General features: G+C 41.5%; 1 protein-coding gene across 1 annotated transcript; it reads left to right on the top strand.

Moving 5' to 3' along the window:
• The first annotated feature begins 600 nt into the window (after positions 1–600).
• Positions 601–22,433, top strand: Oseg6 (intraflagellar transport protein Oseg6). Its single transcript, XM_089732481.1, is given in 22 exon segments — positions 601–1,614; positions 1,960–2,117; positions 3,754–3,978; positions 4,417–4,627; positions 4,817–5,097; positions 5,569–5,828; positions 6,648–6,880; positions 8,021–8,143; positions 9,266–9,462; positions 11,453–11,653; positions 12,134–12,345; positions 14,078–14,165; positions 14,937–15,122; positions 15,591–16,475; positions 17,107–17,215; positions 18,030–18,124; positions 18,126–18,168; positions 19,041–19,134; positions 19,818–19,927; positions 20,536–20,703; positions 21,576–21,652; positions 22,132–22,433. Coding segments are annotated over 22 exon segments (4,083 nt in total). The 5' UTR covers positions 601–1,599; the 3' UTR covers positions 22,244–22,433.
• Positions 22,434–22,746: the final 313 nt, after the last annotated feature.

The following is a 22,746-nucleotide window of genomic DNA, read 5'->3' as shown; positions in this document are numbered from 1 at the left end:
TAAATTTAAATATGTGGCATAATCTACAGAATCCCTGCCTCCGCACTTTGCTGTTTAAGTAGAAATTTCTTATAAAAGTATTTGAAGGGGCTTAATCCTTGCGAGAGTCTACTTCTCAAAGGTGGAGGCAAGTCTGGAATAAGCCGCGTGTTCTCTCAACGAAAAGGAGATCAAGAGGTGGTGATAGCTGACTTCAGCAAATCGTTATCCAAACCGGAAAGAAATTACTGCGTAATGAGAAGGGAGCTACTGACTGTAGTAAAGTCATTACAGAATTTTAGTAAATACTTGCTAGGATGAAAATTCCATCTGTGGACTGACCATGCCGCGTTGAAGTGGTTTCTACAATTTAAGAACCCGGAAGGTCAAATAGCAAGATGGATTGAACTACTACAGGAGTTCGACTTTGTCATTGAACATCGCAGTGGAAGATCTCACAAACGCGGACGCACTATCTAGAAGACCTTGCGTTGAAAGCTGTAAGCACTGCGCTAGATAGGAGCCTGTGGCAGTGCGGATACTGAGAATGGATTTTAGCGGAGAATGAAAGGAAGCCTTGCACGAAGCTCAAGAAGATGATGTGGAAATCAAACCAATCCTCTTAAAAGCACCTAAGCCGAAGTGGAGTGATGTTGCGGTTATGGGCTCAATTATAAAAAGATATTGGGCACAGTGGGACAGCTTGGGGTCATCCAAGGAGTTTTGTGTCGAAGATGGGAACGTACATGGGGAGACAAATGCCATTTGCAAATGATAGTCCCAAAATCGAAGGTACCACATGTCCTACAGCTATACTACACAGGATTCTCGGGTGGGCATTTGGGGGTAAAAGGACTCTTTTGAAATTGCGAGAGCGATTTTACTAGATCCATTGCCGAGATGATTTTGAGGACCGGTGTCGTAAATGTCGTAATAGTTGTGCTACAGTTAAAGGTTCTCACACACGTTGCAGTGGTGCGCTGAAATTGTACTGCGTTAGAGCGCCGTGGGAAAAAATCGCATTGGATGTCGCAGGCCTGTTTCCGGAAAGTGGCAGTGGAAACAAATACTTCATGGTGGTGATGGATTACTTCACAAAGTGGCCCGAAGTCTTCACCATTTGTAATCAAGAAGCCTCAACGATCGCCAATTAATTAGTACACGAAGTGTTCTGCCGGTTTGGTGCACCCCTAGAAATACACAGTGACCAGGGAAGGAATTTCGAGTCCCAGCTATTTCAAGAGACTTGCAGAGTCTTGGGTATCCACAAAACTAAAACCAAATTTTATCACACGTAATCCGATGGAATGGTGAAACGTTTTAATCAAACATTGGAGTAATATCTGGCGAAAGTTTTGGAAAATAGCACAATTAATTAAGTAGGCATCCCTATTTGGATAGTATCGGAACATCTTCCGGATACTATTCAAAATTAATCTGTACTGGTTACCTAGCAACATCCCATCTGACATAATTTGTAAACAAAAATTGTCACGAACGCATAAAAATTGAAATTTGAAAAATACAAAATTAAATAAATAAATTATATTTGGTTCTGTGTTCATCGTAGGTAGAACTTATAGCGTTGGCCAATGTGTAAACTAATGTGCTGAATTAATTATGACGGCGCCAAAAGTAAGAAAAAAATATAAACGTAATGTGCATGGTACCCAATTTGTTTTCTATTTCCATAAATAATATTCTGAGCTCTGGAGATGGTTTGTTTGCGCCATTACTGGCGAAAACAACATTGGTACAGCTATCAAGTGATCAAAAAGCACTCCTCTAAACACACCAGTAACTAACCAAATAACCTTCCCGGAAACCCTTCCTTCCCGTTATCATAGTCATTGTACTGATTGTAAATAGTATAGAAAACAATAAAAACTTTTGCTTAAACTAAAACTTTCTAAATATGAAAATAATAAAATTGATTTACATCTGCAACAATTTATAAAATAAAATAATGTTTATTTACAGTTATTATATTCTATTGAACAACCTCACGGCCTTGGTGAGTTGTACTTTTTGTGGCAGAAGGGTGAATCCCATACATTGCTAGCGACCACTGGTACGGATGCCACTGTTGTTATCCATAATAGAAATGGACAGTTGGTAGAAAGGATTAAGCTATCTGGGTAAAGACAATTTTTTAAAATATAAATATATTAACAGATATACTAAGTTTACTAAGGTTATGTTTTTAGTCAGTTGGTGATTGGTGGATTTTAACTTTTGAGTTAAATGGGTATGGAAAAAGTAAGTTTATGGAGTGTGCAGTACGGGTAGACCTTCTAGAAGGTGAACCATTAAAGGTGGCTTAAGTTGCTGCTCTTGGTCAGTTCAGGACTGGTAGTTCTGGTAAACTGTGAGCAAACCTAATTTAGCCATTGGTTATACTCTGGCAGAGGCTGTGCTTCCAAATAAAAATGTCCAGGTTGTATTTGCATATCGACGCTTGAAAGGCAAACGTGACTAAGAGACAATAACTGCTTTGTACATAAATGATAGGTAATAACCATATTGGATGCGCAAAAAAAATAATATTTCTAGGTCTATTAAAATCATTCCTACAGCTAGATTCGTTAAAATATTTTTTTTTAGGTATTTCAACTTTAAATTAGTCTACTGTAAAGTTCACGCATTGTCGCTTACTCACGTTTGCCTTTCAAACGTCGATATAATGATTTTGGCCTATAACAATAGCATATATTGGCAAATAGTATCTTAGTTAACTGTGACCATGAACTCTATTTTCACTTACCGAAAGTATTCTTTATTCATTCATATACAGTAAGTGTAGTAAACTATTCCATATTATTTGAAACCCTTTGCTCTCTTCCATTTTTCATGAGAGAATTCAAACACCTCTTAACAACAACAACCCACTTCTATTTCTCATATTTCAATAGGTTTGTACTTTAATGTTTGCCTGTACTTATACATCAATAGACATTTCTTACTGTAACTTTCTTAAAGTATTAGTTAGTATTTACTTGTATCATATTTCTGATTTTTATCATGACACAGTAGTCTGTTTTGATTTGAAGGTTGAGAAAGCTGTTATACAATACAATTGAGATTGCAACATTATGTCTGCATTCAAGTGTGGATAGTAGATAGGAGTACCGGCGTATTGCAGGCTCTGATAATTATCACACTTCACAACTTCTATGGGTCTACCAAGCCAATCATAAGAAAATGAAAACCGACTATAAAAGCAAGAGCACATCTCTCTTTCTATAATTTAAATGGAAATGGAAAGCTTTTTAAACTAGTTGTTCCAACAGACTTTTTTTGCAAACAAACCTCAATTGGGAGTAATACAAATATTTTAAGAAAAATTGTAACTATACTGAGACCTCAGAATTCATATCTCAAGGTGGGTGGTGGCATTACGTTGTAGATTGTCTCTTACGTGGTAGAATCTATGGATTCCGGTAACCACTTAACATCAGGTGGGCCGTGAGCTCGTCCACCCACCTCAGCAATAATAATAATAAAAAAATCCTGATTGATGCAAGTGTTCTCTAATTATAACTATACTTAGACCTTAGAACTCATATCACAATGTGGGAGGCAGCATTTAAGTTGTAAACGTCTATCTATGGGTTCCGGTAACCACTTAAAACCAGTTGGACTATGAGCTCGTTCAGCCATCTAAGTAATAAAAAAATAAAAATAAAATTAAATGTTATTCAATGCGCATTTCATTTTTTATTTATGTACACTCAAATCACACAAATAATTTATGGTTAAGTTCTAAACTTCCAGACTATGTGCAGATATGGAATGGGACAACGATGGAGATTATCTAGCCATTATTACACCTAATAGTAATGCAGTTTTACTTTGGGAATGCCATGCTAATAAACGGTTGAACATTGAGACGGGCCTGCGTGAACCACCTTCGTGTCTTGCTTGGGCTTACGAAGAACCTTTACTAGCAGTAGGTACACATAAAGGAAATTTAGCCCTTTATAATCATCATACCACAAAGTGAGTAAGAATCATCGCTTTTATTGATTGATGTAGACTTTGAAAATTAATAGCTAATTCCAATTCACAAGCAGCAGTTACTGCTCACGCGGAAAACTTTCCATACCTTCTATTTCTATTGTATGATCTATCTTTTTTATAATCTTAAATCATGCGTTAGTTGAAAGCAGTAAAGATATAATTCATTTTAGAGTTGCTAATCTTACATTTAAATTTTTTTTGCTGTTTCGATGGGAGTACGAGTTCATGGCCCACCTGATGCTAAGTTGTCATCCGGGGCCCATACATTAATAAAGTGAATGCCACCACCAACCTTGAGACATGAGTTCTAATCGAAATGCATTACTGCTTCATGACAAAAATAGATAAGTTGGTGGTAGGTACCTGCACGGACTCAGAAGACGTCCAACCACCAGTAATTATTAAATTCTATTCCAGGAGAATTCCAATAATAGGGAAACACAGTAAAAAGATATGTTGTGCTGTATGGAATAAAGACAACATACTTATACTTGCTTCAGAAGATAAGACATTGTCCATAAATAATTCAGATGGAGACACACTCAGAATAATATCACTAAGGGATACTCCTAATGATTTGCAAGTTTCTGAGATGAAGACAGACGAACGAGTTGCAGGGGAAAATACAGTAAGTAAGGTTTTGGTGCTATTGTGGTATTTGAAATTCATGAAAATAAAGAAGAAACAATGATGCCAAAATTATGAGTTTTGTTTAAAATCAACCTTATCGTATTAAATTTGCTGTTGTCTTGTCTTAATCGCGTTTTATTATGTGCATTTTTGTTTTTTTAACATAAACAGTATTTTTTTCTTTCAGGTAAGCCTTATTGTTGGGAAACGCACATTATATCTTTACAATCTTTTGAATCCCGACAACCCAATAGAGTTAGCATTCCAACAACGTTATGGTTCCATAGTTTCGTACAAATGGTATGGCGATGGTTACATTCTTATAGGGTTCAGTGCTGGATTCATCATATCAATATCGACACACATCAAAGAGGTCGGCGAAGAATTGTTTCAGGTCAAGAACCATAAAGATAGTTTGACCGACATAGCGGTGTGTAACGGGCAGGCCGCCTCGTGTGGGGATGGACAGTGCGTATTTATTCATAGTTATATGTGTGAAATTTATACTGGTGGTAGTGAGTCCTCTAGTGAGTCCGCACGGGTAGGTACTACCGCCCTGCCTATTTCTGCCGTTGAAGCAGTAATGCGTTTCGGATTGAAGGGTGGGGCAGCCGTTGTAACTACTGAGACCTTAGAACTTATATCTCAACAATCGTAGCATTTCTCGCTGTCAATTTTATTTATTTATTTTTTATTGCTTAGGTGGCTGGACGAGCTCACAGCCCACTTGGTGTTAAGTGGTTACTGGAGCCCATGGACGTATACAACGTACCTTGAGATATAAGTTCTTAGATCTCAGTATAGTTACAACGGCTGCCCCACCCTTCAAACCGAAACGCATTACTGCTTCGCGGCAGAAATAAGCAGGGTGGTGGTACCTACCCGTGCGGATTCACAAGAGGTCCTACCACCAGTAATAATGAATGCTTTATTGTTCAGGTTAAAGTTGATCTCAGTTTGGAATAATGGTGAGGTGAGCGGATCGGTGATGCCGACGGGGGGAGCCGAGCGTTGCGGGTGGAGCTCCGACGGAAGGTTACTAGCGACTTCCGGGCGAGGGTACCTGAACGTTTACGTGACCACGCTACCCCCCCTGTACGCTACATACGGAACCAGAGCTCTCACTCTGACCAGTCTCACTGAAGTCACGGTTTACCAGTGCATCGGGGTCGAGGATGCCCCCGAACCTATTAATAAATGTAAGTTGATTGGTGAGCTTAATATTAATTTGCTTAACTAAATTGAGTTAATCTTTGGACTATTTTTCTCATTCGTATACGATCCTCCTAATTCTAGGCGATACCTACTAGAGTTCATAGACGATGCTAATGCTACCGCATGAATATTTAGTATTTGAGTTTGGGTCGATTTTGTGCTATTTTATGGTACGTAGGTTAGTATTTCTATTTTATATCGACTGGTCTGTATCGATATTGACTATGGTCGCCACTTTCGTTGCCAGCTGTCGGGGCTACGATGCTTGACAGTCGCTGTCGTTGTTAACGTTCATGAGGGTCGACTACAATCGACCGCCTATGAGGAAGTTGTAGTAGTAACCTAAGGAGGCCCGAAATGGTTCATTGTTCTCGTCGAACCGGTCGCTTGCAACGAAGGGCTCGGCTAGTAAATTAACCCATACCCACATAACATAGCCCACTGAGTTTCGCAGTGGGTTGTGTTTCCGATCCGGTGGTAGATTCTGCGAAGCACTGCTCTTGCTAGGGGTTACTGTTAGCAACGACGTTAGGTTTGAGTCCCGTGAGCTCACCTACCAGTTAACGTTACTCTAAAGTGGTCTCTCAAGATCATCAGCTTTACGAGGAAAAAAAAAGCCCGAAATGCAAACCCATGTCGCGTAAGGTAAGTACACTGAGAATTTATATCTCAAGGTGGGTGGCGCATTTACGTTGTAGATGTCTATGGGCTCCAGTAACCACTTAACACCAGGTGGACTGTGAGCTCGTCCACCCATCTAAGCAATAAAAAATAAAAAAAACCTGACACAGTGTTGTGTACAGCGGAGCCGACAGCTCTGGCGACCTACGCGCTGCCCGTGGAACCGACTCTAATAGCGCTGGGGGGCTCGCACTTGTGCTGCGTGCACGGCTCGGACGCCTGGTTCTACCCGCTGTCGGCCGCCGCCGGCCGCGCCCGCCCCCGCCCCCGCCGCTACCCCGCGCCCCTCGACCGCCTGCGCCTCGCCGGGGACTACGCCGCCGCGCTGTTCGAGGGCCGTGCCATGCTGCACACCGTATGTACCTTCCCTCACCCGAGCCGCTTCCACGGTGCCTTCAATTATTTATTTTTTATTTATTGCTTAGATTGGTGATCAAGCTCACCGCCTACCTGGTGTTAAGTGGTTACTGGAGCCCATAGACATCTACAACGTAAATGCGCCACCCATCTTGAAATATAACTTCTAAGGTCTCAAGTATAGTTACAACGACTGCCCTGCCCTTCAAACCGAAACGTATTACTGCTTTACGGCAGGGCGGTGGTACCTACCCGCGCGGATTCACAAGAGGTCCTAACACCAGTAATATAGTCTATACCGAGCACAATCATAATAATATTCAGGGCTATATTATCTGTAAGAAAATGCGAATACAATCGATAGTTAAGAGTACAACTACATACTAAAGATAAATTTTCTACGGGACGGATCTAATTGCTGGGGTAGACAGACTTTGATCTGAATGTTTTTGTCGTAAACATATACGCAACTTTATCTAGAAAATGTCGTAAACTCCATTTAGATTTTTGTGACATTTGTTTTTCTTTATTAGATAAAAATAAATCCGACAAAAGGGCTCTAATTCACATTTGGCTAAATAAATAACAATTTATTTTGATTAAATCCACGTAAATTTTATGAATTATGTTAATGAATTGATTAAATATTGTGAGTAGGCTACATTGCTCGTAAAGCAGATGGCCCCTGAGGCCGCAAAGTTCTCGACTGGCGACCGTGTTCAAAAAAGCGCAGCGTAGGGTAAGCTGCCCACGAGGTGGCATAAGACCTGCTAAAAGTCGCCGGAGTTTGTTCGCTGTGGGCTACGCAGAACCGGTCATTGTGGCGAACCTTGGGGGAAGCATATGTCCGGCAGTGTACGTCCGTGGGTTGGAAAAAAAGCGTTAAAACGAGATTTCATGGGCTAATTTCAGATTTTTATATTTAAGCGTACATTGAACATATAACAAACTAGCTTTTCCGGTAGTTCCTGAGATTAGTGCGCTCAAACAAACTCTTCAGTTTTATAATATTAAGTATAGATTAGTATTAGTGATGCTCCAAAATAACTAAGGATGGGAAGATCGATAGGTACTCAGTTAAATTTTAATATTCTTTGAGAAAATCTTTTGTCAGTTGTGCGAATGTAAAATTGCACAGATCGAACAACCGGACTCGTCCCAGGCCGAAAGAGAATGCATGATGTTTCCAGAACCGCACATGCAGGGCGCTAAGATTGTGGACATTCATCTCACCGCCGACTTTTTTATATTCATCACAGATGTAAGTAGATAACTCGACCTTTAAGCTTTTTACAAAGAAAGAAAGCCAGCGTAGTGTGTGTAGGTAGCCCTCGATTTTTCATAAATTAAATTAATATTTTATTACTAAATACAATAATAATATGATACTTATAATAAACTAGCGTTACCGAGATATTTTTACGAAAGTGGTTTTACTTGTGGCAACAATATGCTATATTTTGATCCATCAATGGTAGTTACCAAAATTCTTCGTATTTCCACCACTAAACTATAGGGACTTCGACTTTATGACAAAATATGTGTGGCGCCATGTTCCTTGTCACTTTAGATTATGTCTGGTGGGTAGAATGAATAATCAGTCGCTGTAGTGTTTATAACGTAAAGAGATAGCGGTCAACGTCGAAACGTCGTCGTAAACACGTCATTTCGCATTGTCCCATTCCACTATCAGTGTTTTTGGGCTTTTGGGATCTCAAGCACCGGTCATCGTTCTCGTCGAACCCATCGCTTGCAACGAAGGGTTCAGCGAGTAAATTAACCCACAGACACAGCCTACTCACTTTCTCGCCGGATCTTCTCAGTGGGTCGCGTGTCCGATCCGGTGGTAGATTCTGCGAAGCACTGCTCTTGTTAGGGGCTAGTGCTAGCAACCTCCTAAGGTTTGAGCGCCGTGAACTCACCTGCTCGTTCGGAGAATCTAGTATAATCCCTCGAGGTTACTAGAATAGGTGGGAAAAAAAACATTTGTGCAATTCAAACGCGGTAGAAGTGAAACCTTAAAAAATTCAAATACAATTATCTTAAATGTCTAAGTATATGTAAAATTTTGTCATATTAAGTAAATAATTGTAAATCATCTTTTATAGTATGAGGTTGCGCGTTCTGTGAATTGATATTTTAACTTCACGTATAATCCTAAATTAAAATTCACTACAAGAGGTTTCATAGACACGTTAGTATTAAAAATCTCATAGATGGCGCTGTATTCATGTGTTCTATCTCATTCTCTCGGTGGCTCAATCCTATACATTTATGTGTTTGTGTCTCTGTGGACTTATTTTTTCGTTTCATCGAGTTTGAAATCACGACGTTTGACTTCAAAAATATCGTCTGATCTGCTCGTGTCGCAACTCGCACGCAGCAAGGTCACGTAGAGCACTTCGGCGTGGAGGAGTGGCGCACGAGCGTGCGGCACCGCACGGCGGGCGCGCTGTGCGCCGTGTACGGCGACATCAGCGGCACGCGCGCCTGCCTCGCCGACACCGCGCGCCGCCTGCTCGTGTACTGCCCCGCCGCGCCGCACGACCTCTGCCCTCTGCGCGAACCTAAACTCTTCAGGTAACTCCTTCTTTTTTTAAGGGATTTTATGACTTTATGGGATGAGATGAGATGATACGAGATGAAATGTAATCTCAGTAGAATGGTTATCATTTACTAAGATTTTTTCAGTTGACTTTTTGGAGGATCCCGAGAAGTTTTTTCCAGCGGCTTTGTTTCATTTTCCCACATTTGTGCACTTTCACAGATATTAAACAGTTAATAAACCACCATTATTACACATTTAAACCTGAAGAAACACTAAATAGACAAAATAAAACCAATCACACAACTTCACTCCTCGCGTTCCCGCCAAAAAGTCTAACTCCTTCGGACATACATAATGTGACCATACGTCCCGCTTTGGACGGGATTGTCCCGCTTTCAGGCTGTACGTCCCGTTGTCCCCAACTAGAACCAAAATGTCCCGCTTTCATTTATCTGTTGTGCTTGTGTTTATTAGAAACTTACCGAATACTTACTTATACCAAATCCTTATTGTATTATAAAATACATACTAAATTATAACTCTAACTTTGCTGTAGAAAAGTAGTTTTTTGTTGCGAAATTATTATTTAACTCGCAGGAAAACAATATAACAGTATTTCAGTGCGTACATAAAATGAAACATGAATATACGTAAATGTCTCCGTCTCCGTCTAATGAGGCCGAAAATCCGCCATGTTTAGCGCGCCAAATGTCATTGTCACGTCAGTTCGGCCGTCTGTTTTGGGTTGTACATTATTTATTGACTTTGATATCGATTTAATATGATTGCTTATATAAAATTTCATATTTTATCATGCTTAAAACATACAAAAATAATAATTAAAACGTATTTTATAGGATTTCAAGAAAGTCGATGCCCCAAAACTATTATCTATATATATTTAAATTCATTATGGAGCCCTCATCCGAAAAATCGGGCACCATTTTTCGGTCGGAATCTATTGATCATGACACTAATCACAAATACCTCTTTAAAATATGTCATCAAAACATATTTAGACATTCTGGTTAGATATTTCGGGAAAAAGGCTACCGACAAAATCTCTTCGGAACTATTTAAATAAAATAGTTTTATTCCACAGTGAGTAAAACACTATTGTAAATTCGTTAAATATTTAATAATTAAGTGATTTTAGAGAGGAAGTCACAAGGAATGACGTTTGTAATTTTATTAACGTTCGACGTAACGAATAAATATTCTGTAGGTGTTTTTTTTTTATCAGGCGGTCCCTTGATAAGTTTAAAATTTGAATCACTCTCAAGTGAGAGTGATTCAAATGGTGCGGCGTACCTTCCTTGAGGTGCGCTGCGGTAGTGTGTTACGGACTTTAGAGTCAGCAAAACAATTAAAATAGATTGTAATAGTCTAAGAAAAACACGTACTCAAAATACGATAACATTCAGCATGCTAGAAATGGGCAGATGGCACTGTACTACGCCATATCTTTATGTTTTGCGGCAAACGACAACTTTATAAAATCAGTGTAGCAAATTTTAAAAGTCGTCATATCGTTTACTTGGCAAATTTGAAGCACGAACTCGTCTTAGATTTCACATAATATCTAAATCACATCATCTTTGCACATAACAATATACTTACTTCCTATTAAAGTATAAATTCTACAAATACATTCACTCAACAATATTTAAAATAAAATGAGCCAAGAACGTTTATCGATAAAACCTACTAACATTAAAATCTTCTGGGCAGCACTAAAACCGCCATGTTTTGTGGCCAGATGACGTCACAGTGGCACGAATTTTTTGTTGACGTTTCATTTCCATAGGTTTCCTACTTCAGTGGGTTAGCCGTTAACTTACTTACTGGCGGTAGGACGTCTTCCGAGTTCGATGTTTTAAACTTCGCGGTTGTTTACATTACACACATTATTTTTACGGGTAGAGTTACACACTTAAATAATAGTAATGCGTGTGTGTGTATGTAGGCGTGTATATGTGTGGAATAAATAATACATTGTTGCAACTTTTTTTCCTGTCTCAGAGGGGTCATCTGGGATATTTGTTTGTCGGATCGGAACGTGTTTATCGTGTACACGGATGACAAAATTGACACATACTACTACGTGTCGAACTCTATAAACGGATCCCACGTTGACCTGGTCGCGAGCACCAGCATCCTGCCTGGCCAGATCCCTCTCATACTGTTCTCCGGCGACGTGTACTGCTACGCAAGCGGGGGCAGGTCAGTTGAACGAATTAGTTATTTCAAGGAAGGATAGGGAATGAGAAATCTTGTTTTTTAATATTACCCGTGAAAAGTTTAAAAAAAATCGATTGAGCGCTGCTGTTCTAACCAGGGGCTCAGTCAAATCACCGCTTACGGCTGAGTAATCATGAACATTGTTTGGAAAAGAAGCGATTTACCGTTTTTCTATGGTGCGATTGGTAAAATTCAATAACTAACATTTTTATATTGTTATAATGTATTATTTTACTGAAGTCTATGAGCGACGGTGACCCCTCATCATCGTATAGGACGTATGACCAGTCTGTTCTCGAACTTAATTAAAAAAACAGTTACTATCTTTCCTCCATTAATTGTAAATGTTTTTTTTTTAACAAACTGTCTTAAATCTGTCACTGAAAATTGAACTATAAAGTCTTGTACATACGAAGGGTTTTTAATATTTTTTCATTACCTTCATAATTGTTTTCTGCACAGCATCATAAAAGTTCCATTAGATTCGCACAACACGAGCGGGCTGGCAGACCCGGACACCGAGAAGCGGGTCGCCAACCAACGGAAGCACATCGAGAAGATGTTCCTCCTGAGGAGGTTCAGTGACGCCTGGCTGTTCTGCGATGCAGTCGACGAGCCCGACGTATGGCGGAGACTCGGCGAGGCGGCCATCGCCGACCTGAATGTGGAATTTGGTTAGTTGAATCTGAACACCTTCAAATCAAATCAAATAAAAAAAAAGAGTGCGTGTTATACGCGCGTAAGAAGTTATATATATATATATTTTTTAATAATATTAAATAATTATTAATTAATATTTAACGTTAATAATTTAATAATATTTAGTATGAATTATATTAAATAATAATTTTGTCATTTATATTACTTAAAAATGAATGCTAATAACACTTTTTTTTACGAGTGTCCATGCGCGAAAGTTCATCTGCGGCTATATTCAGACTCGCCAAGTTACGTCGGTCGTATTGTAATGAGCGATTTAGTGGACAACTTCATTCTGTTAATTTTGTGTCACGGTGCGCGCGTATCGTAAATTTTCACTCTCATCAATTTTTCATAACGTGCCTAAAGAAGTATAACTTCAAAAATTTTATTCAACATAAACGAAAGTACATACTTGTTGAACGTCAAAAAGAACTACCGTCAAATTCACAAAAACTAGCCTCCGTCCTGAGAAGAACTGGCAAGAAACTCAGCGGACATGTCTTTTTTTTTTAATATTAGATATATTTTTTTAAATATTCATTTTTACAATGAGTATTATAACGTAACAATTATTGCAATATTGAAATGCCCGGAGCGAGCAACTCATTCCCACTTTGTGCAATCTTCTAGATAGTCATTGACTTTATAGTAAGCTTTATTGCACAGATGTTCTTTAATAGTTTTCTTAAACCCATGTACATGTAGGTTCTGAACATCTTGCGGGAATTTGTTGTACTGTTAAGTTACTGTTAACGCAGTCAGGGGTACCCAGCCGCCGTCGCTTGGCGTATGATATAAGCCCGCTGAGTTTCTCACCGGGTTTCCTTATTGGGTGACTTTGATTCGGTGGTAGAAGCATCCGCGAAGGACCTGCGGGGCAGCTTCTTGCAGTCTCCCTGCCTCCCGGCAGAACGCTAAGGACGTTCTAAAGGCTGGGAAGGTATACAAGTCAGCCGAAATACACCTCCATGGAATATAGACGATAACACTAAAACACTAGTCGGAGTGAAGGGATCAAAAATTTAACTTTATATCTAAAAATGGTGGGGCATATTGTAAGTCTACGTGGATAGCATTGTGCATTGTTATCCTGCCCGGGTAAGTATCCGCATTTTGCCTATTTCTGCTGTTGTTTTATAATACAATTGGGACTTCGACTTCGGATCTCAAGATTGATGACGACGTTCACGTGGTACCCATGAACTCCGGTAATCACCGAATTACAATATAAAAATAGATAATATCGCTATAAATATTAAATACACCTGTTTGTTACGCACTCGCTCGACATCTGCAGCAGGTATCATAGTTTAACTATAACGAGACTTTACACGAAGTGTCAACACGTCCTTCGAATGTGGTTTACTGGTGGTAGGACCTCTTGTGAGTCTGTATGGATAGGTACCACCACCCTGCCTATTTCTGCCGTGAAGCAGTGCGTTTCGGTTTGAAGGGTGGGGCAGCCGTTGTAACTATACTGAGACCTTAGAACCCATATCGCAAGGTGGGTGGTGGCATTTACTTTATAGATGTCTATGGGCTCCGGTAACCACTTAACACCAGGTAAGCTGTGGGCTCGTCCACCAATTTAGCGTAGATCCCAAACGAACATCCATTATACCCGAACTTGAGGTTAATAATAATAAAGGCGACATTAAACTTTGAGAATGTTTGTGTGTGGTAATACGTCGACCATGCCCGCAGCGATACGTGTGTACACTCGGCTGAGCGACGTGGGCACGGTGTGGGCGCTGGAAGACGCCGCGCATGTTGAAGATTTATCGGTGCTGTGGTGAGCTCAATGCCTCTTCACAACTACGCCATGTATAGGTCATTGAATGAATACGTCAAAGGGTCTTTTCGGTGAAAACGTGAGGAGCGCATTTTTGAAGTGAAACTTCTAATGCGACTTCCAAAGAGGTTGCGTTAAACGTGAAACGCTACCATGGAATAGAAAGAGACAGAGCGAGAGCGAATGCGCGAAACTCAAACGCACGCGCATAGTATACCTGTTACAGCGCGAGTGCAACGAGTAGCAGCCAATATTTTAAAAATTCTTTATTCTCTCTATTTAAAACTATAGGTATATATACATTTATTTTTCTATCTATAATTTGTTGTATAAATATTGAAGATGTCGCATCTCTTATACACAGCATTCCCTATTACAAGAGCAATCTGATTTAAAGATGAAAAATGAAGAAAACCACAATACTGCACAACGAAAAAGAAGTTTCACTTCATCCACGTGCACCAAGTTGCACGCGCACCGTTATTTATTTATTGCTTAGTTGGGTAGACGAGATCATGGCCCACCTGAAGTTAAGTGGTTACCGGAGCCTCACCTCCGTGGGCTGTGTCTGATAGTTAATTTACTCGTCGAGCCCTTCGTCGCAAGCGACGGGTTCGACGAGAACGGTGACCGGTGCTTGAGGTACCTAAAAGCACCGTTAGTGGATCGGGAGATCCGAGATGACGTGTAATATTAATTGTAGATCGATCGGCAAAAAGATTTTTTGCATAAGAATTATGGGTGTGATGTCGCGGTTGTATTGTCACACAGTGGCATGCTATGCGCCTGCGTGGGCCAGGGTGCGGCGGCGGCTCGGTGGGCGGAAGGTTCGCCCCTGGCCCTCGAGCTGGCGTGCGCGCGCGGCTTGTGGCGCGACGCGGCCGCGCGGGCGCTCGCCGCCGCCCCGCTGCACGCGCCGCTCGTCACCGCGCAGCACGCGCACCACCTCGAACTCACGTACGCATACACAAAAAAAACCAATGCTACATGTCTAATCTCAAAGCTGGGAACAGCAATATCATATATCACACACATGATGCTGCTCTGTGTACTTATCGCGAGTTTTTAAATTCTCGATCGCCGCTAGGACCTGATAGATCTACGTTTGCCCCCAGGGGCGCTGTTCCATACAAATTTGAGTTAACTTTTACGCGATCGAGAAGTTAAAAAACTCGCACTAAGCATACAGATCACTAGCTAGATCAAGATGTAACCCATTATGTTTTCTGAGGTTAAATGTCTATTTCTGCTGCGTGGGGCATTCCGATTTAAGTTATTTAAAATGTAATAGAGATGAGACTTCGGTTTTGTGAAGTGATGCTATACTGGAGGTGATATCTACAAGCTCTGATGATCCCTATAACATGAGATGAACTGTGCAATGAAGACAGATTTGCTGTCATTTATGATTTCTTCATCTTCCAGGGCCGATTATCACGAGGCACTGGCCAACTACGAGAAAAGTATAATTACCGAGAATTTAGACGATGCAAAAGTAAGGGAACACAATAGGAAGTGCGAGGCCGGCATAGCGCGTACTGCGATCCGCTGCGGTGACGTCATGCGCGGTGTTACCACTGCCATGAAGCTCGCCGATGACGTCACGCTGCTCAAGGACTGCGCTCAACTCTTAGAAGAAGAGAAGCAGTACAGTCACGCGGCCGCCCTGTACGATCACGCCGGTAACACCGAACGAGCAGCGTCTCTATACATCAAACTGAAATCTTGGCTCAAAGTCGAAGCCCTGCTACCTAAGATCAATTCGCCCAGCATCCACATTCAGTACGCCAAAGCAAAGGAGGCGGAAGGTCGCTACCACGACGCATTAAAATCGTATCTGAAGGCTCAGGATTACGAAGCGGCCATCCGATTGAATCTCGATAAACTTGAAGACATCGACGAGGCCGTCCACTTAGTTCAAGAAACGAAATCGGTGCAAGGGGCGAAAATTGTCGCCAATTACTTTCAGAACAGCGACGACTCGAGCTCAGCGATAAAATTCCTAGTGATGTCGCTTTGTTACGACGACGCATTCCAGCTGGCCAGGAAGAACGGGAAGCTGCAGCTGTACGGCGAGATACTGATCCAAACGTCGCAGGCTCGTTCGGAGGACTTCAAGAGCTTGGCCTTGCATTTCGAGGGGGAGAAGAACCATTTGTTGGCGGGAAAGTTTTACTTCCACGCTGCCGATTACAACAGAGCCATGTCACACTTGCTGAAGGCCGGCGGCTCCGAAGAAGACGAGAATGAGGCGATCAGTGTAGCCATCGACGCGGCTGCGGCTAGCGACGACGAACGACTAACCAGGAGGTGATTATATTATTGCAAATCCTTTAGTTTCCATGTAGCGCCTCGAATAGCATTGACTCCATTTTTTTAGGTGTCATAGAAGGCGATCCAGGGTTTCACTGGAGAATGGTCAGTAGTGTTCTCTGACTATTATACCAGGGTATGGCGATTGGCATTTACTAGTGGTGGGGTATATTTTTAAGTCAGTACAACCATCCTGTCTATTTCACGAGTTCTGGTTTGGGGCCGCGCGACATGCCCTTTTATAATATAATTGAGACATCGACCTCATGTTGTGACTGGCCCCGATACCAGCTAACCCTCGAATATGTAACACGGGTTTACTAATTTAGAATAGTTTTGTTTCGCAAACTCAATCTAACTCTTTATTACGCGTAACTAAAGCAGCCGTGAGCTAACCTAAAAATGGGCAGATTATGAGGGTTTGAAAAAAGAGTTATGTATGACATTACTTCGTTTAATACAATTATGGGTTTCAGTCTCTTGTAACAAAAAAATACCAAGTTATAGTGGATGACGGAAACGTCTTTTGCAGATACTGGTGGGCTTCAGGTCTTTCTTGATGGTCCTTAATCCTAGAGGGATGAGGGGGGAGACATTTTTTTAAGTTAATCTTGGTATTTTCTTCCAGGTTAATAGAGTTTCTGTTGGGTGAGACTGACGGGACACCGCGGGAGCCACGACATTTATTTAGGTTGTACATGGCCAAGAAACAGTTCATGGAAGCGGCCAAAACTGCGGTGAGCGCTTCAACAAAACTTTTGGTCTTTGTTGTTCTTGGTTATGGTTTAAGCTGATGTGAAGTATCGTCTAGAGTTTAGAGCAGCCTTTCCCAAAGTGGGCGATAACGCCCCCTTGTGGGCGCTGCAGGCTGAAAGGGGGGGGCGGTAACAGATTCAGAAAAAAAATGGGAGCGTTGTACAGAAGCTTGGGAGGCGATTTGTAATTTCATTTAAGAGGACTCTTAGACACCGACTAAGCTCTCACTATAGTGGTTTTTAGGTATGTATGTGAAAATATGGGGGCGCTAAAAAATAATTTATTCTCAAAGTGGGCAGTAGACAAAATAAGTTTGGGAACCCCTGGCTTAGAGGAATGTTTTAGGGATAAGTGATTTTTTTGTTTTTGTTTTCTTACTTCTTTCTTGTAATTACTGAAGGTAGGTTTGTAATTACTGGTGGTAGGATCTCTTGTGAGTCCGCACGGGTAGGTATCACCACCCTGCTTATTACTGCCGTGAAGCAGTAATGTGTTTCGGTTTGAAGGGTGGGGCAGCCGTTGTAACTATACTGAGACCTTAGAACTTTTATCTCAAGGTGGGTGGCGGCATTTTACGTTGTAGATGTCTATGGGTTCCGGTAACCACTCAACACCAGGTAGGCCGTGAGCTCGTCCACCCATCTAAGTAATAAATAAAAAATACATGTATATCGACATAGGTACCTATACAATACGATATTTTCATATGATAAGATCTACTCGTATGTATATAATACGACGCGAATTAAAAGATTGGTATTGAGTTCTATATAGTCTACATTACATTTCACACAGGTGATTATATGCAACGCGGAGTGTCGCAGCGGCCGGTACCGGGAGGCGCGCGCCGTGCTGCGAGGGGCCCGGGCCGCCCTGCGCCGCCCCCCCGCGCGACCTCCGCCACGCACTGGCGCTGCTGCACTCCTACATATTGGTGAGGACATGTGTGACGCGGGGGACGCGGGGGACAGGGGGAGCGGGGGACAGGGAGAGCGGGGGACAGGGGGGAGCTGGGGACATGGGGAGTGGGGGAAAGGGGGGGGCGTGGGGTACACTGGGAGCGCGCTGTCTCGCACGCTGTATCTAATCTAATCATATACTAATAACCTACAAATATAATTTAATAATTTGTTTTTGGTTAGACGGGTGAACAAATTCAAGATCCACTTTGTGTTAAGTGTTTGAGTTAAGTCAAGATTTAAATTATAAGCTTAAACAATATTATCGTTCTAATAAGACGTTCGTAAGACTTTACTTCTATAATCACAGATTTCGCCAATGCTACACTATAGATAAATAATATTAAAAATACACAATAGGAGTTTTTTTCGCAGTGGTCAATAATGGTTCAGGGCGTTATCAGAAGTGAGAAAATTAAATAACACAACTAACACAACTAAATAACAATCGGAGCGTTTATTCGTGACTGAACTTAAAAAGTAAAAAGCAACGGAGCTTGTGGGCGCAGCCGCATGTTATGACTACGAACAATTTTGTTTAGGTACATAAACTGTGTCCCTACAGTCGCCTTAATCTATTCTCAATTTGACCACAGATTGATAAACAATAAACAAAAGAGTATATATGCGTGTGTCTGTCAAATACATGGTAGTGTGTGTAATGTTTTCTTTTAATTGATTTAAAGTATTTTTCATGCATAATTAAAAAAAATATTAACATTTTGCACTTCTCTATATTCTCTGTAAGTGTGAGAAATTTCATACTCCTCTGTCCCCGCAATTTCCGTAAGAAGGGGTACAAAGTTTTTGCTTCCCGTATTAATATATAGACATCGTCTGCGGGCAGGTTCGCACGCACGTCCGCCGCGGCAACCACGAGCTGGCGGCGCTGCTGCTGCTGCGCATCGCTGATGAGGTCACCTTCTTCCCTTTGCCTCAACGTAAGGACCACGCAACGTACACAGAACTAAAGCGCGCCGCAATCCTCCCGAACTAGACTCCGATCGTAGCGCCATCTACCGGATCCAATACTGATTCTTAATTATGTTCAAACATTCAAACGCGTGTTCAATATAATTTCTCTGGAATAGAATAGATTTTTACTGATTATGGAAGGTAGAGGTGGGAGAAGCTTGAAAAAGTTCACTTTCAGTACTGAATAACAGTTCAAAAATCCTCCAGAATGGCGCTAGCATAGACACAAGGTATGATATGAATTGAGCAGCTGTTAACTGATTGAAGTATGCAGAGTTAGGAAATTTAATATATTTAATGACTAGAGTAGGTAGTTAGTGACAGTGTAATATACAAGACCTCACATGTTTACGTAGTCCAAACTAATTTCGTCAATATAACCTACAATTATTGCTGTGGTAAAACGTGGAGACATCGGTTGCATTTATTTATCAGCTTTTTGTGATTTTGTAGTGCCTACAGTTCTTTCCTCCTTTTTTATTTCTCGATCTTATTCTAATAACTTTCAGCGCCTTTTCTAAAATTTACCCGGTTGCTACTGTAGCGCTATCCTTATTTAGCAGATTTTAACGGATACCTTTTCTACACACAGAGACGGTTCTCCTTACCTCTACCCTCCATAGTATAGATCATTCTAAACAATTTCCAGATCAAGTATCGATCTTGACATCGACGGTGATCGAGTGCAGTCGCGCGGGCCTCAAGCACCAGGCCCACCGCTGGGCCAGAGCCCTCATGCAGCCCGAGCTAAGGTCTCAGGTATGGTTTGGAAGATGACGGTTCGAAATTTTTTTTTTTTTATAACAACTAAGAGGCAAACGGGCAAGACGGGTCACCTGATGGTACTCGAATCTGTCTACACTGGCGGACATATGAACCGCATCCAAACACAAGGCGACTGAAATAAATATTTAAGTATATAAAATAACTATAGATTGGTATTATTTTGTATATTGTTTTTCGGACGAAATATTCTTGTTATTGTACCCATTGAGTTTCGCGCTGGATCTTCTCAGTGGGTCGAGTTTCCGATCCGGTGATAGATTCTGCGATACCCTGCTCTTGCTGGGGACAGTGTTAGCAACGTCGTCAGGTTAGTGTCCCGAGAGATCAACTACTCGTTAGGTTACGTTGGCATAGCCTCTCAAGGCTACCAGTTTACCAGGCTAAGCTTAGGTGGAAAGAACATGAAATTGTTACATTTAAAATTGTTTTTTTTATCAAACTATTATTATTTTTTATTGGACACTCTTGACGCATTCGTCGGGCTATCCAGTCAACTGCTCAATCCGTTTTAGGTTTTTTTCAAAAATTAACAATATGAAAGGTATTTTAAAAGAAATGAAGTAAGTATTCTGCGTTAACAGATCGATCCGAAGTATTCGAAGAAGATCGAGTGCGTGGTGCGTCACGTGCCGCGCGGCGCCCCGCCCCCGCCCCGCGCCGCGCCCTGCCCCCGCTGCGCCCGCGCGCTGCCCGCCGCCGCGCTGGCGTGCGCGCACTGCGGCGCCGACCTGCCCTTCTGTCTCGCCACGGTAGCCGCACTCCTACGACCACACGTGGCGGACTTCATCTGCATTGGCGGTTTTTTTATCCTACCTATGCCTAGAGACTATTTCAGCTTCACCCTAACATGTAGGTGAGCTCACGGGGCTCAAACCGGAGTGGTGCTAACACTGGCCCTAGCAAGAACAGTGTTTCGCAGAATCTACCACCGGATCGGAAACGCGACCCACTGAGAAGATCCGGCGAGAAACTCAGTGGGCTGTGTCTATGGTTTCATTCGCTCGTCGAGCCCTTTGTCGCAAGCGACGGGTTCGATGAGGACGGTGACCGGTGCTTGTAGTACCTAAAAGCACCGTTAATGGATCGGGAGGATCCGTAATGACGTGTTTTGGACGACGTCGACTGTTTACCATTCGGTTTACAGGATCGGGTATGTAGTTTCCAGCGGCCACGACAAGAGGGTTCTCATGTCGTGCCACCTTCTCAAAGTGAATGGTTGTATTTACAACGGCTATCGGGCTATCTGCCCTAGAGGGCGCCACATCCATTCCACAGGAAATTCTGACAAGAATCTAGTCCTATGCAAGAGGCGTCTAAAACGGCTTGCACGTTGTTTCTTAATCACTATACAGAAGGTGCCATAAACTCTTACCTAGACTTTTGGGCGTCGATTTGCCTCGACAAGATGGTCGACTTATAGGAGTATAGCATCGCCCAGCACGGTTTGTCGATGATGAGAATTGCGGCCAGGATGAAGCTTATTTATTTATTTTTACCACGTAGATAGATAAACGGACTCACTGTCCTCACCGTCCATCTGGCATGGTTGCCGGAGCCCATTAACCGCCTCTGACCGTCATGGCCGCTAGTTTTTAAATAACTATAGTTTTGTTTGTGACAGGGAATGCATATCGTCAAAGATGATTTAACTGCGTGTCCCGAGTGCGACTTCCCAGCCATTCTCAGTGAATTCACAGAGTGAGTGTCATGTGTTAGTGCAAGTGTCTATATCTCTTAGTTCATCCGCTAAACAGATGATTTGTAATTTTTATTAAGGGATTTTATGACCTGGTAACTAAAACCTTTAGGTAAAGTCTCATTTTAATTTTAATGAAAACTGCACGATCACTTTTTTATATATGAAAAATGATAATATGAAGTGAAATGAAGTTGATTAATATGAAACATGGCATGAGATGATATAGGATGAAATATAATCTCAGTAAAATAGATTTTTTCAGTGGACTTTTTGGAGGATCTCGAGAAGTTACGTCCAGCGGCTTTATTTTCTCACATTTGTGCACTTTCACAGATACTAAACAGTTAACAAACCACCGTTATTACATATTTAAACCTGAAGAAACATGAAATAATCAAAATAAAATAAATCACACAAATTAACTCCTCGCGTTCCCGCCAAAAAGTCCGATGATTTATAATTGGAATATCAATTACAGATTACTCCGCGATGAAGGTAAGTGTCCGATGTGCGACGAGAGCGTGGACTACCGACGGTTGGTCAAAATCGACGATGTCTCAATTTACTTGGACTCTAACACTAGTGAGTAAGATTCAAAATCGACATTTCAATGTCAAGCAAAAATTTAGACAAGAGCGACTGTAATCGGAACTTTAAGCACTACACATATGTATGTCTGAATTAAAATGTGATTTGTTACACCGTTAGGTTATTTTGTGTTTATGATGATATAATTAAAAACTGTGATTACGATCCGTCCATTAAATAAATTAAATAAGTTTTGCAGTGTTTTATTTAATAGTACGGTTCTGCTTCCTTGTATTATGAAATATCGTGTATTTAAAACTGAAAGATCGCTAGCTGAGCGACCGTGATGGAAACCGTACTGTCGGTCACTGATCAGCTGGCGATCCTCAAGATACTTCACGAGTTGTGTATTTATTATTCGCTCCATCACCTTGGAAAGCAAGGAAGTTATCGAGATAGGCCTATAGCTCGACGGGTCCGACCGGTCACCCTTCTTGGGGATAGGGTGGACGTGAGCGGTCTTCCATGAAGACGGAACCCTGTTAGTGCAATAAGAGAGGCGATA

This window comes from Bombyx mandarina, chromosome 13 (genome assembly GCF_030267445.1).
Source record: "Bombyx mandarina strain Sakado chromosome 13, ASM3026744v2".
Lineage (NCBI taxonomy): Eukaryota > Metazoa > Arthropoda > Insecta > Lepidoptera > Bombycidae > Bombyx > Bombyx mandarina.
Note: the sequence above shows the minus strand (reverse complement) of the source record. Positions and strands in the feature narration are given on the sequence as shown.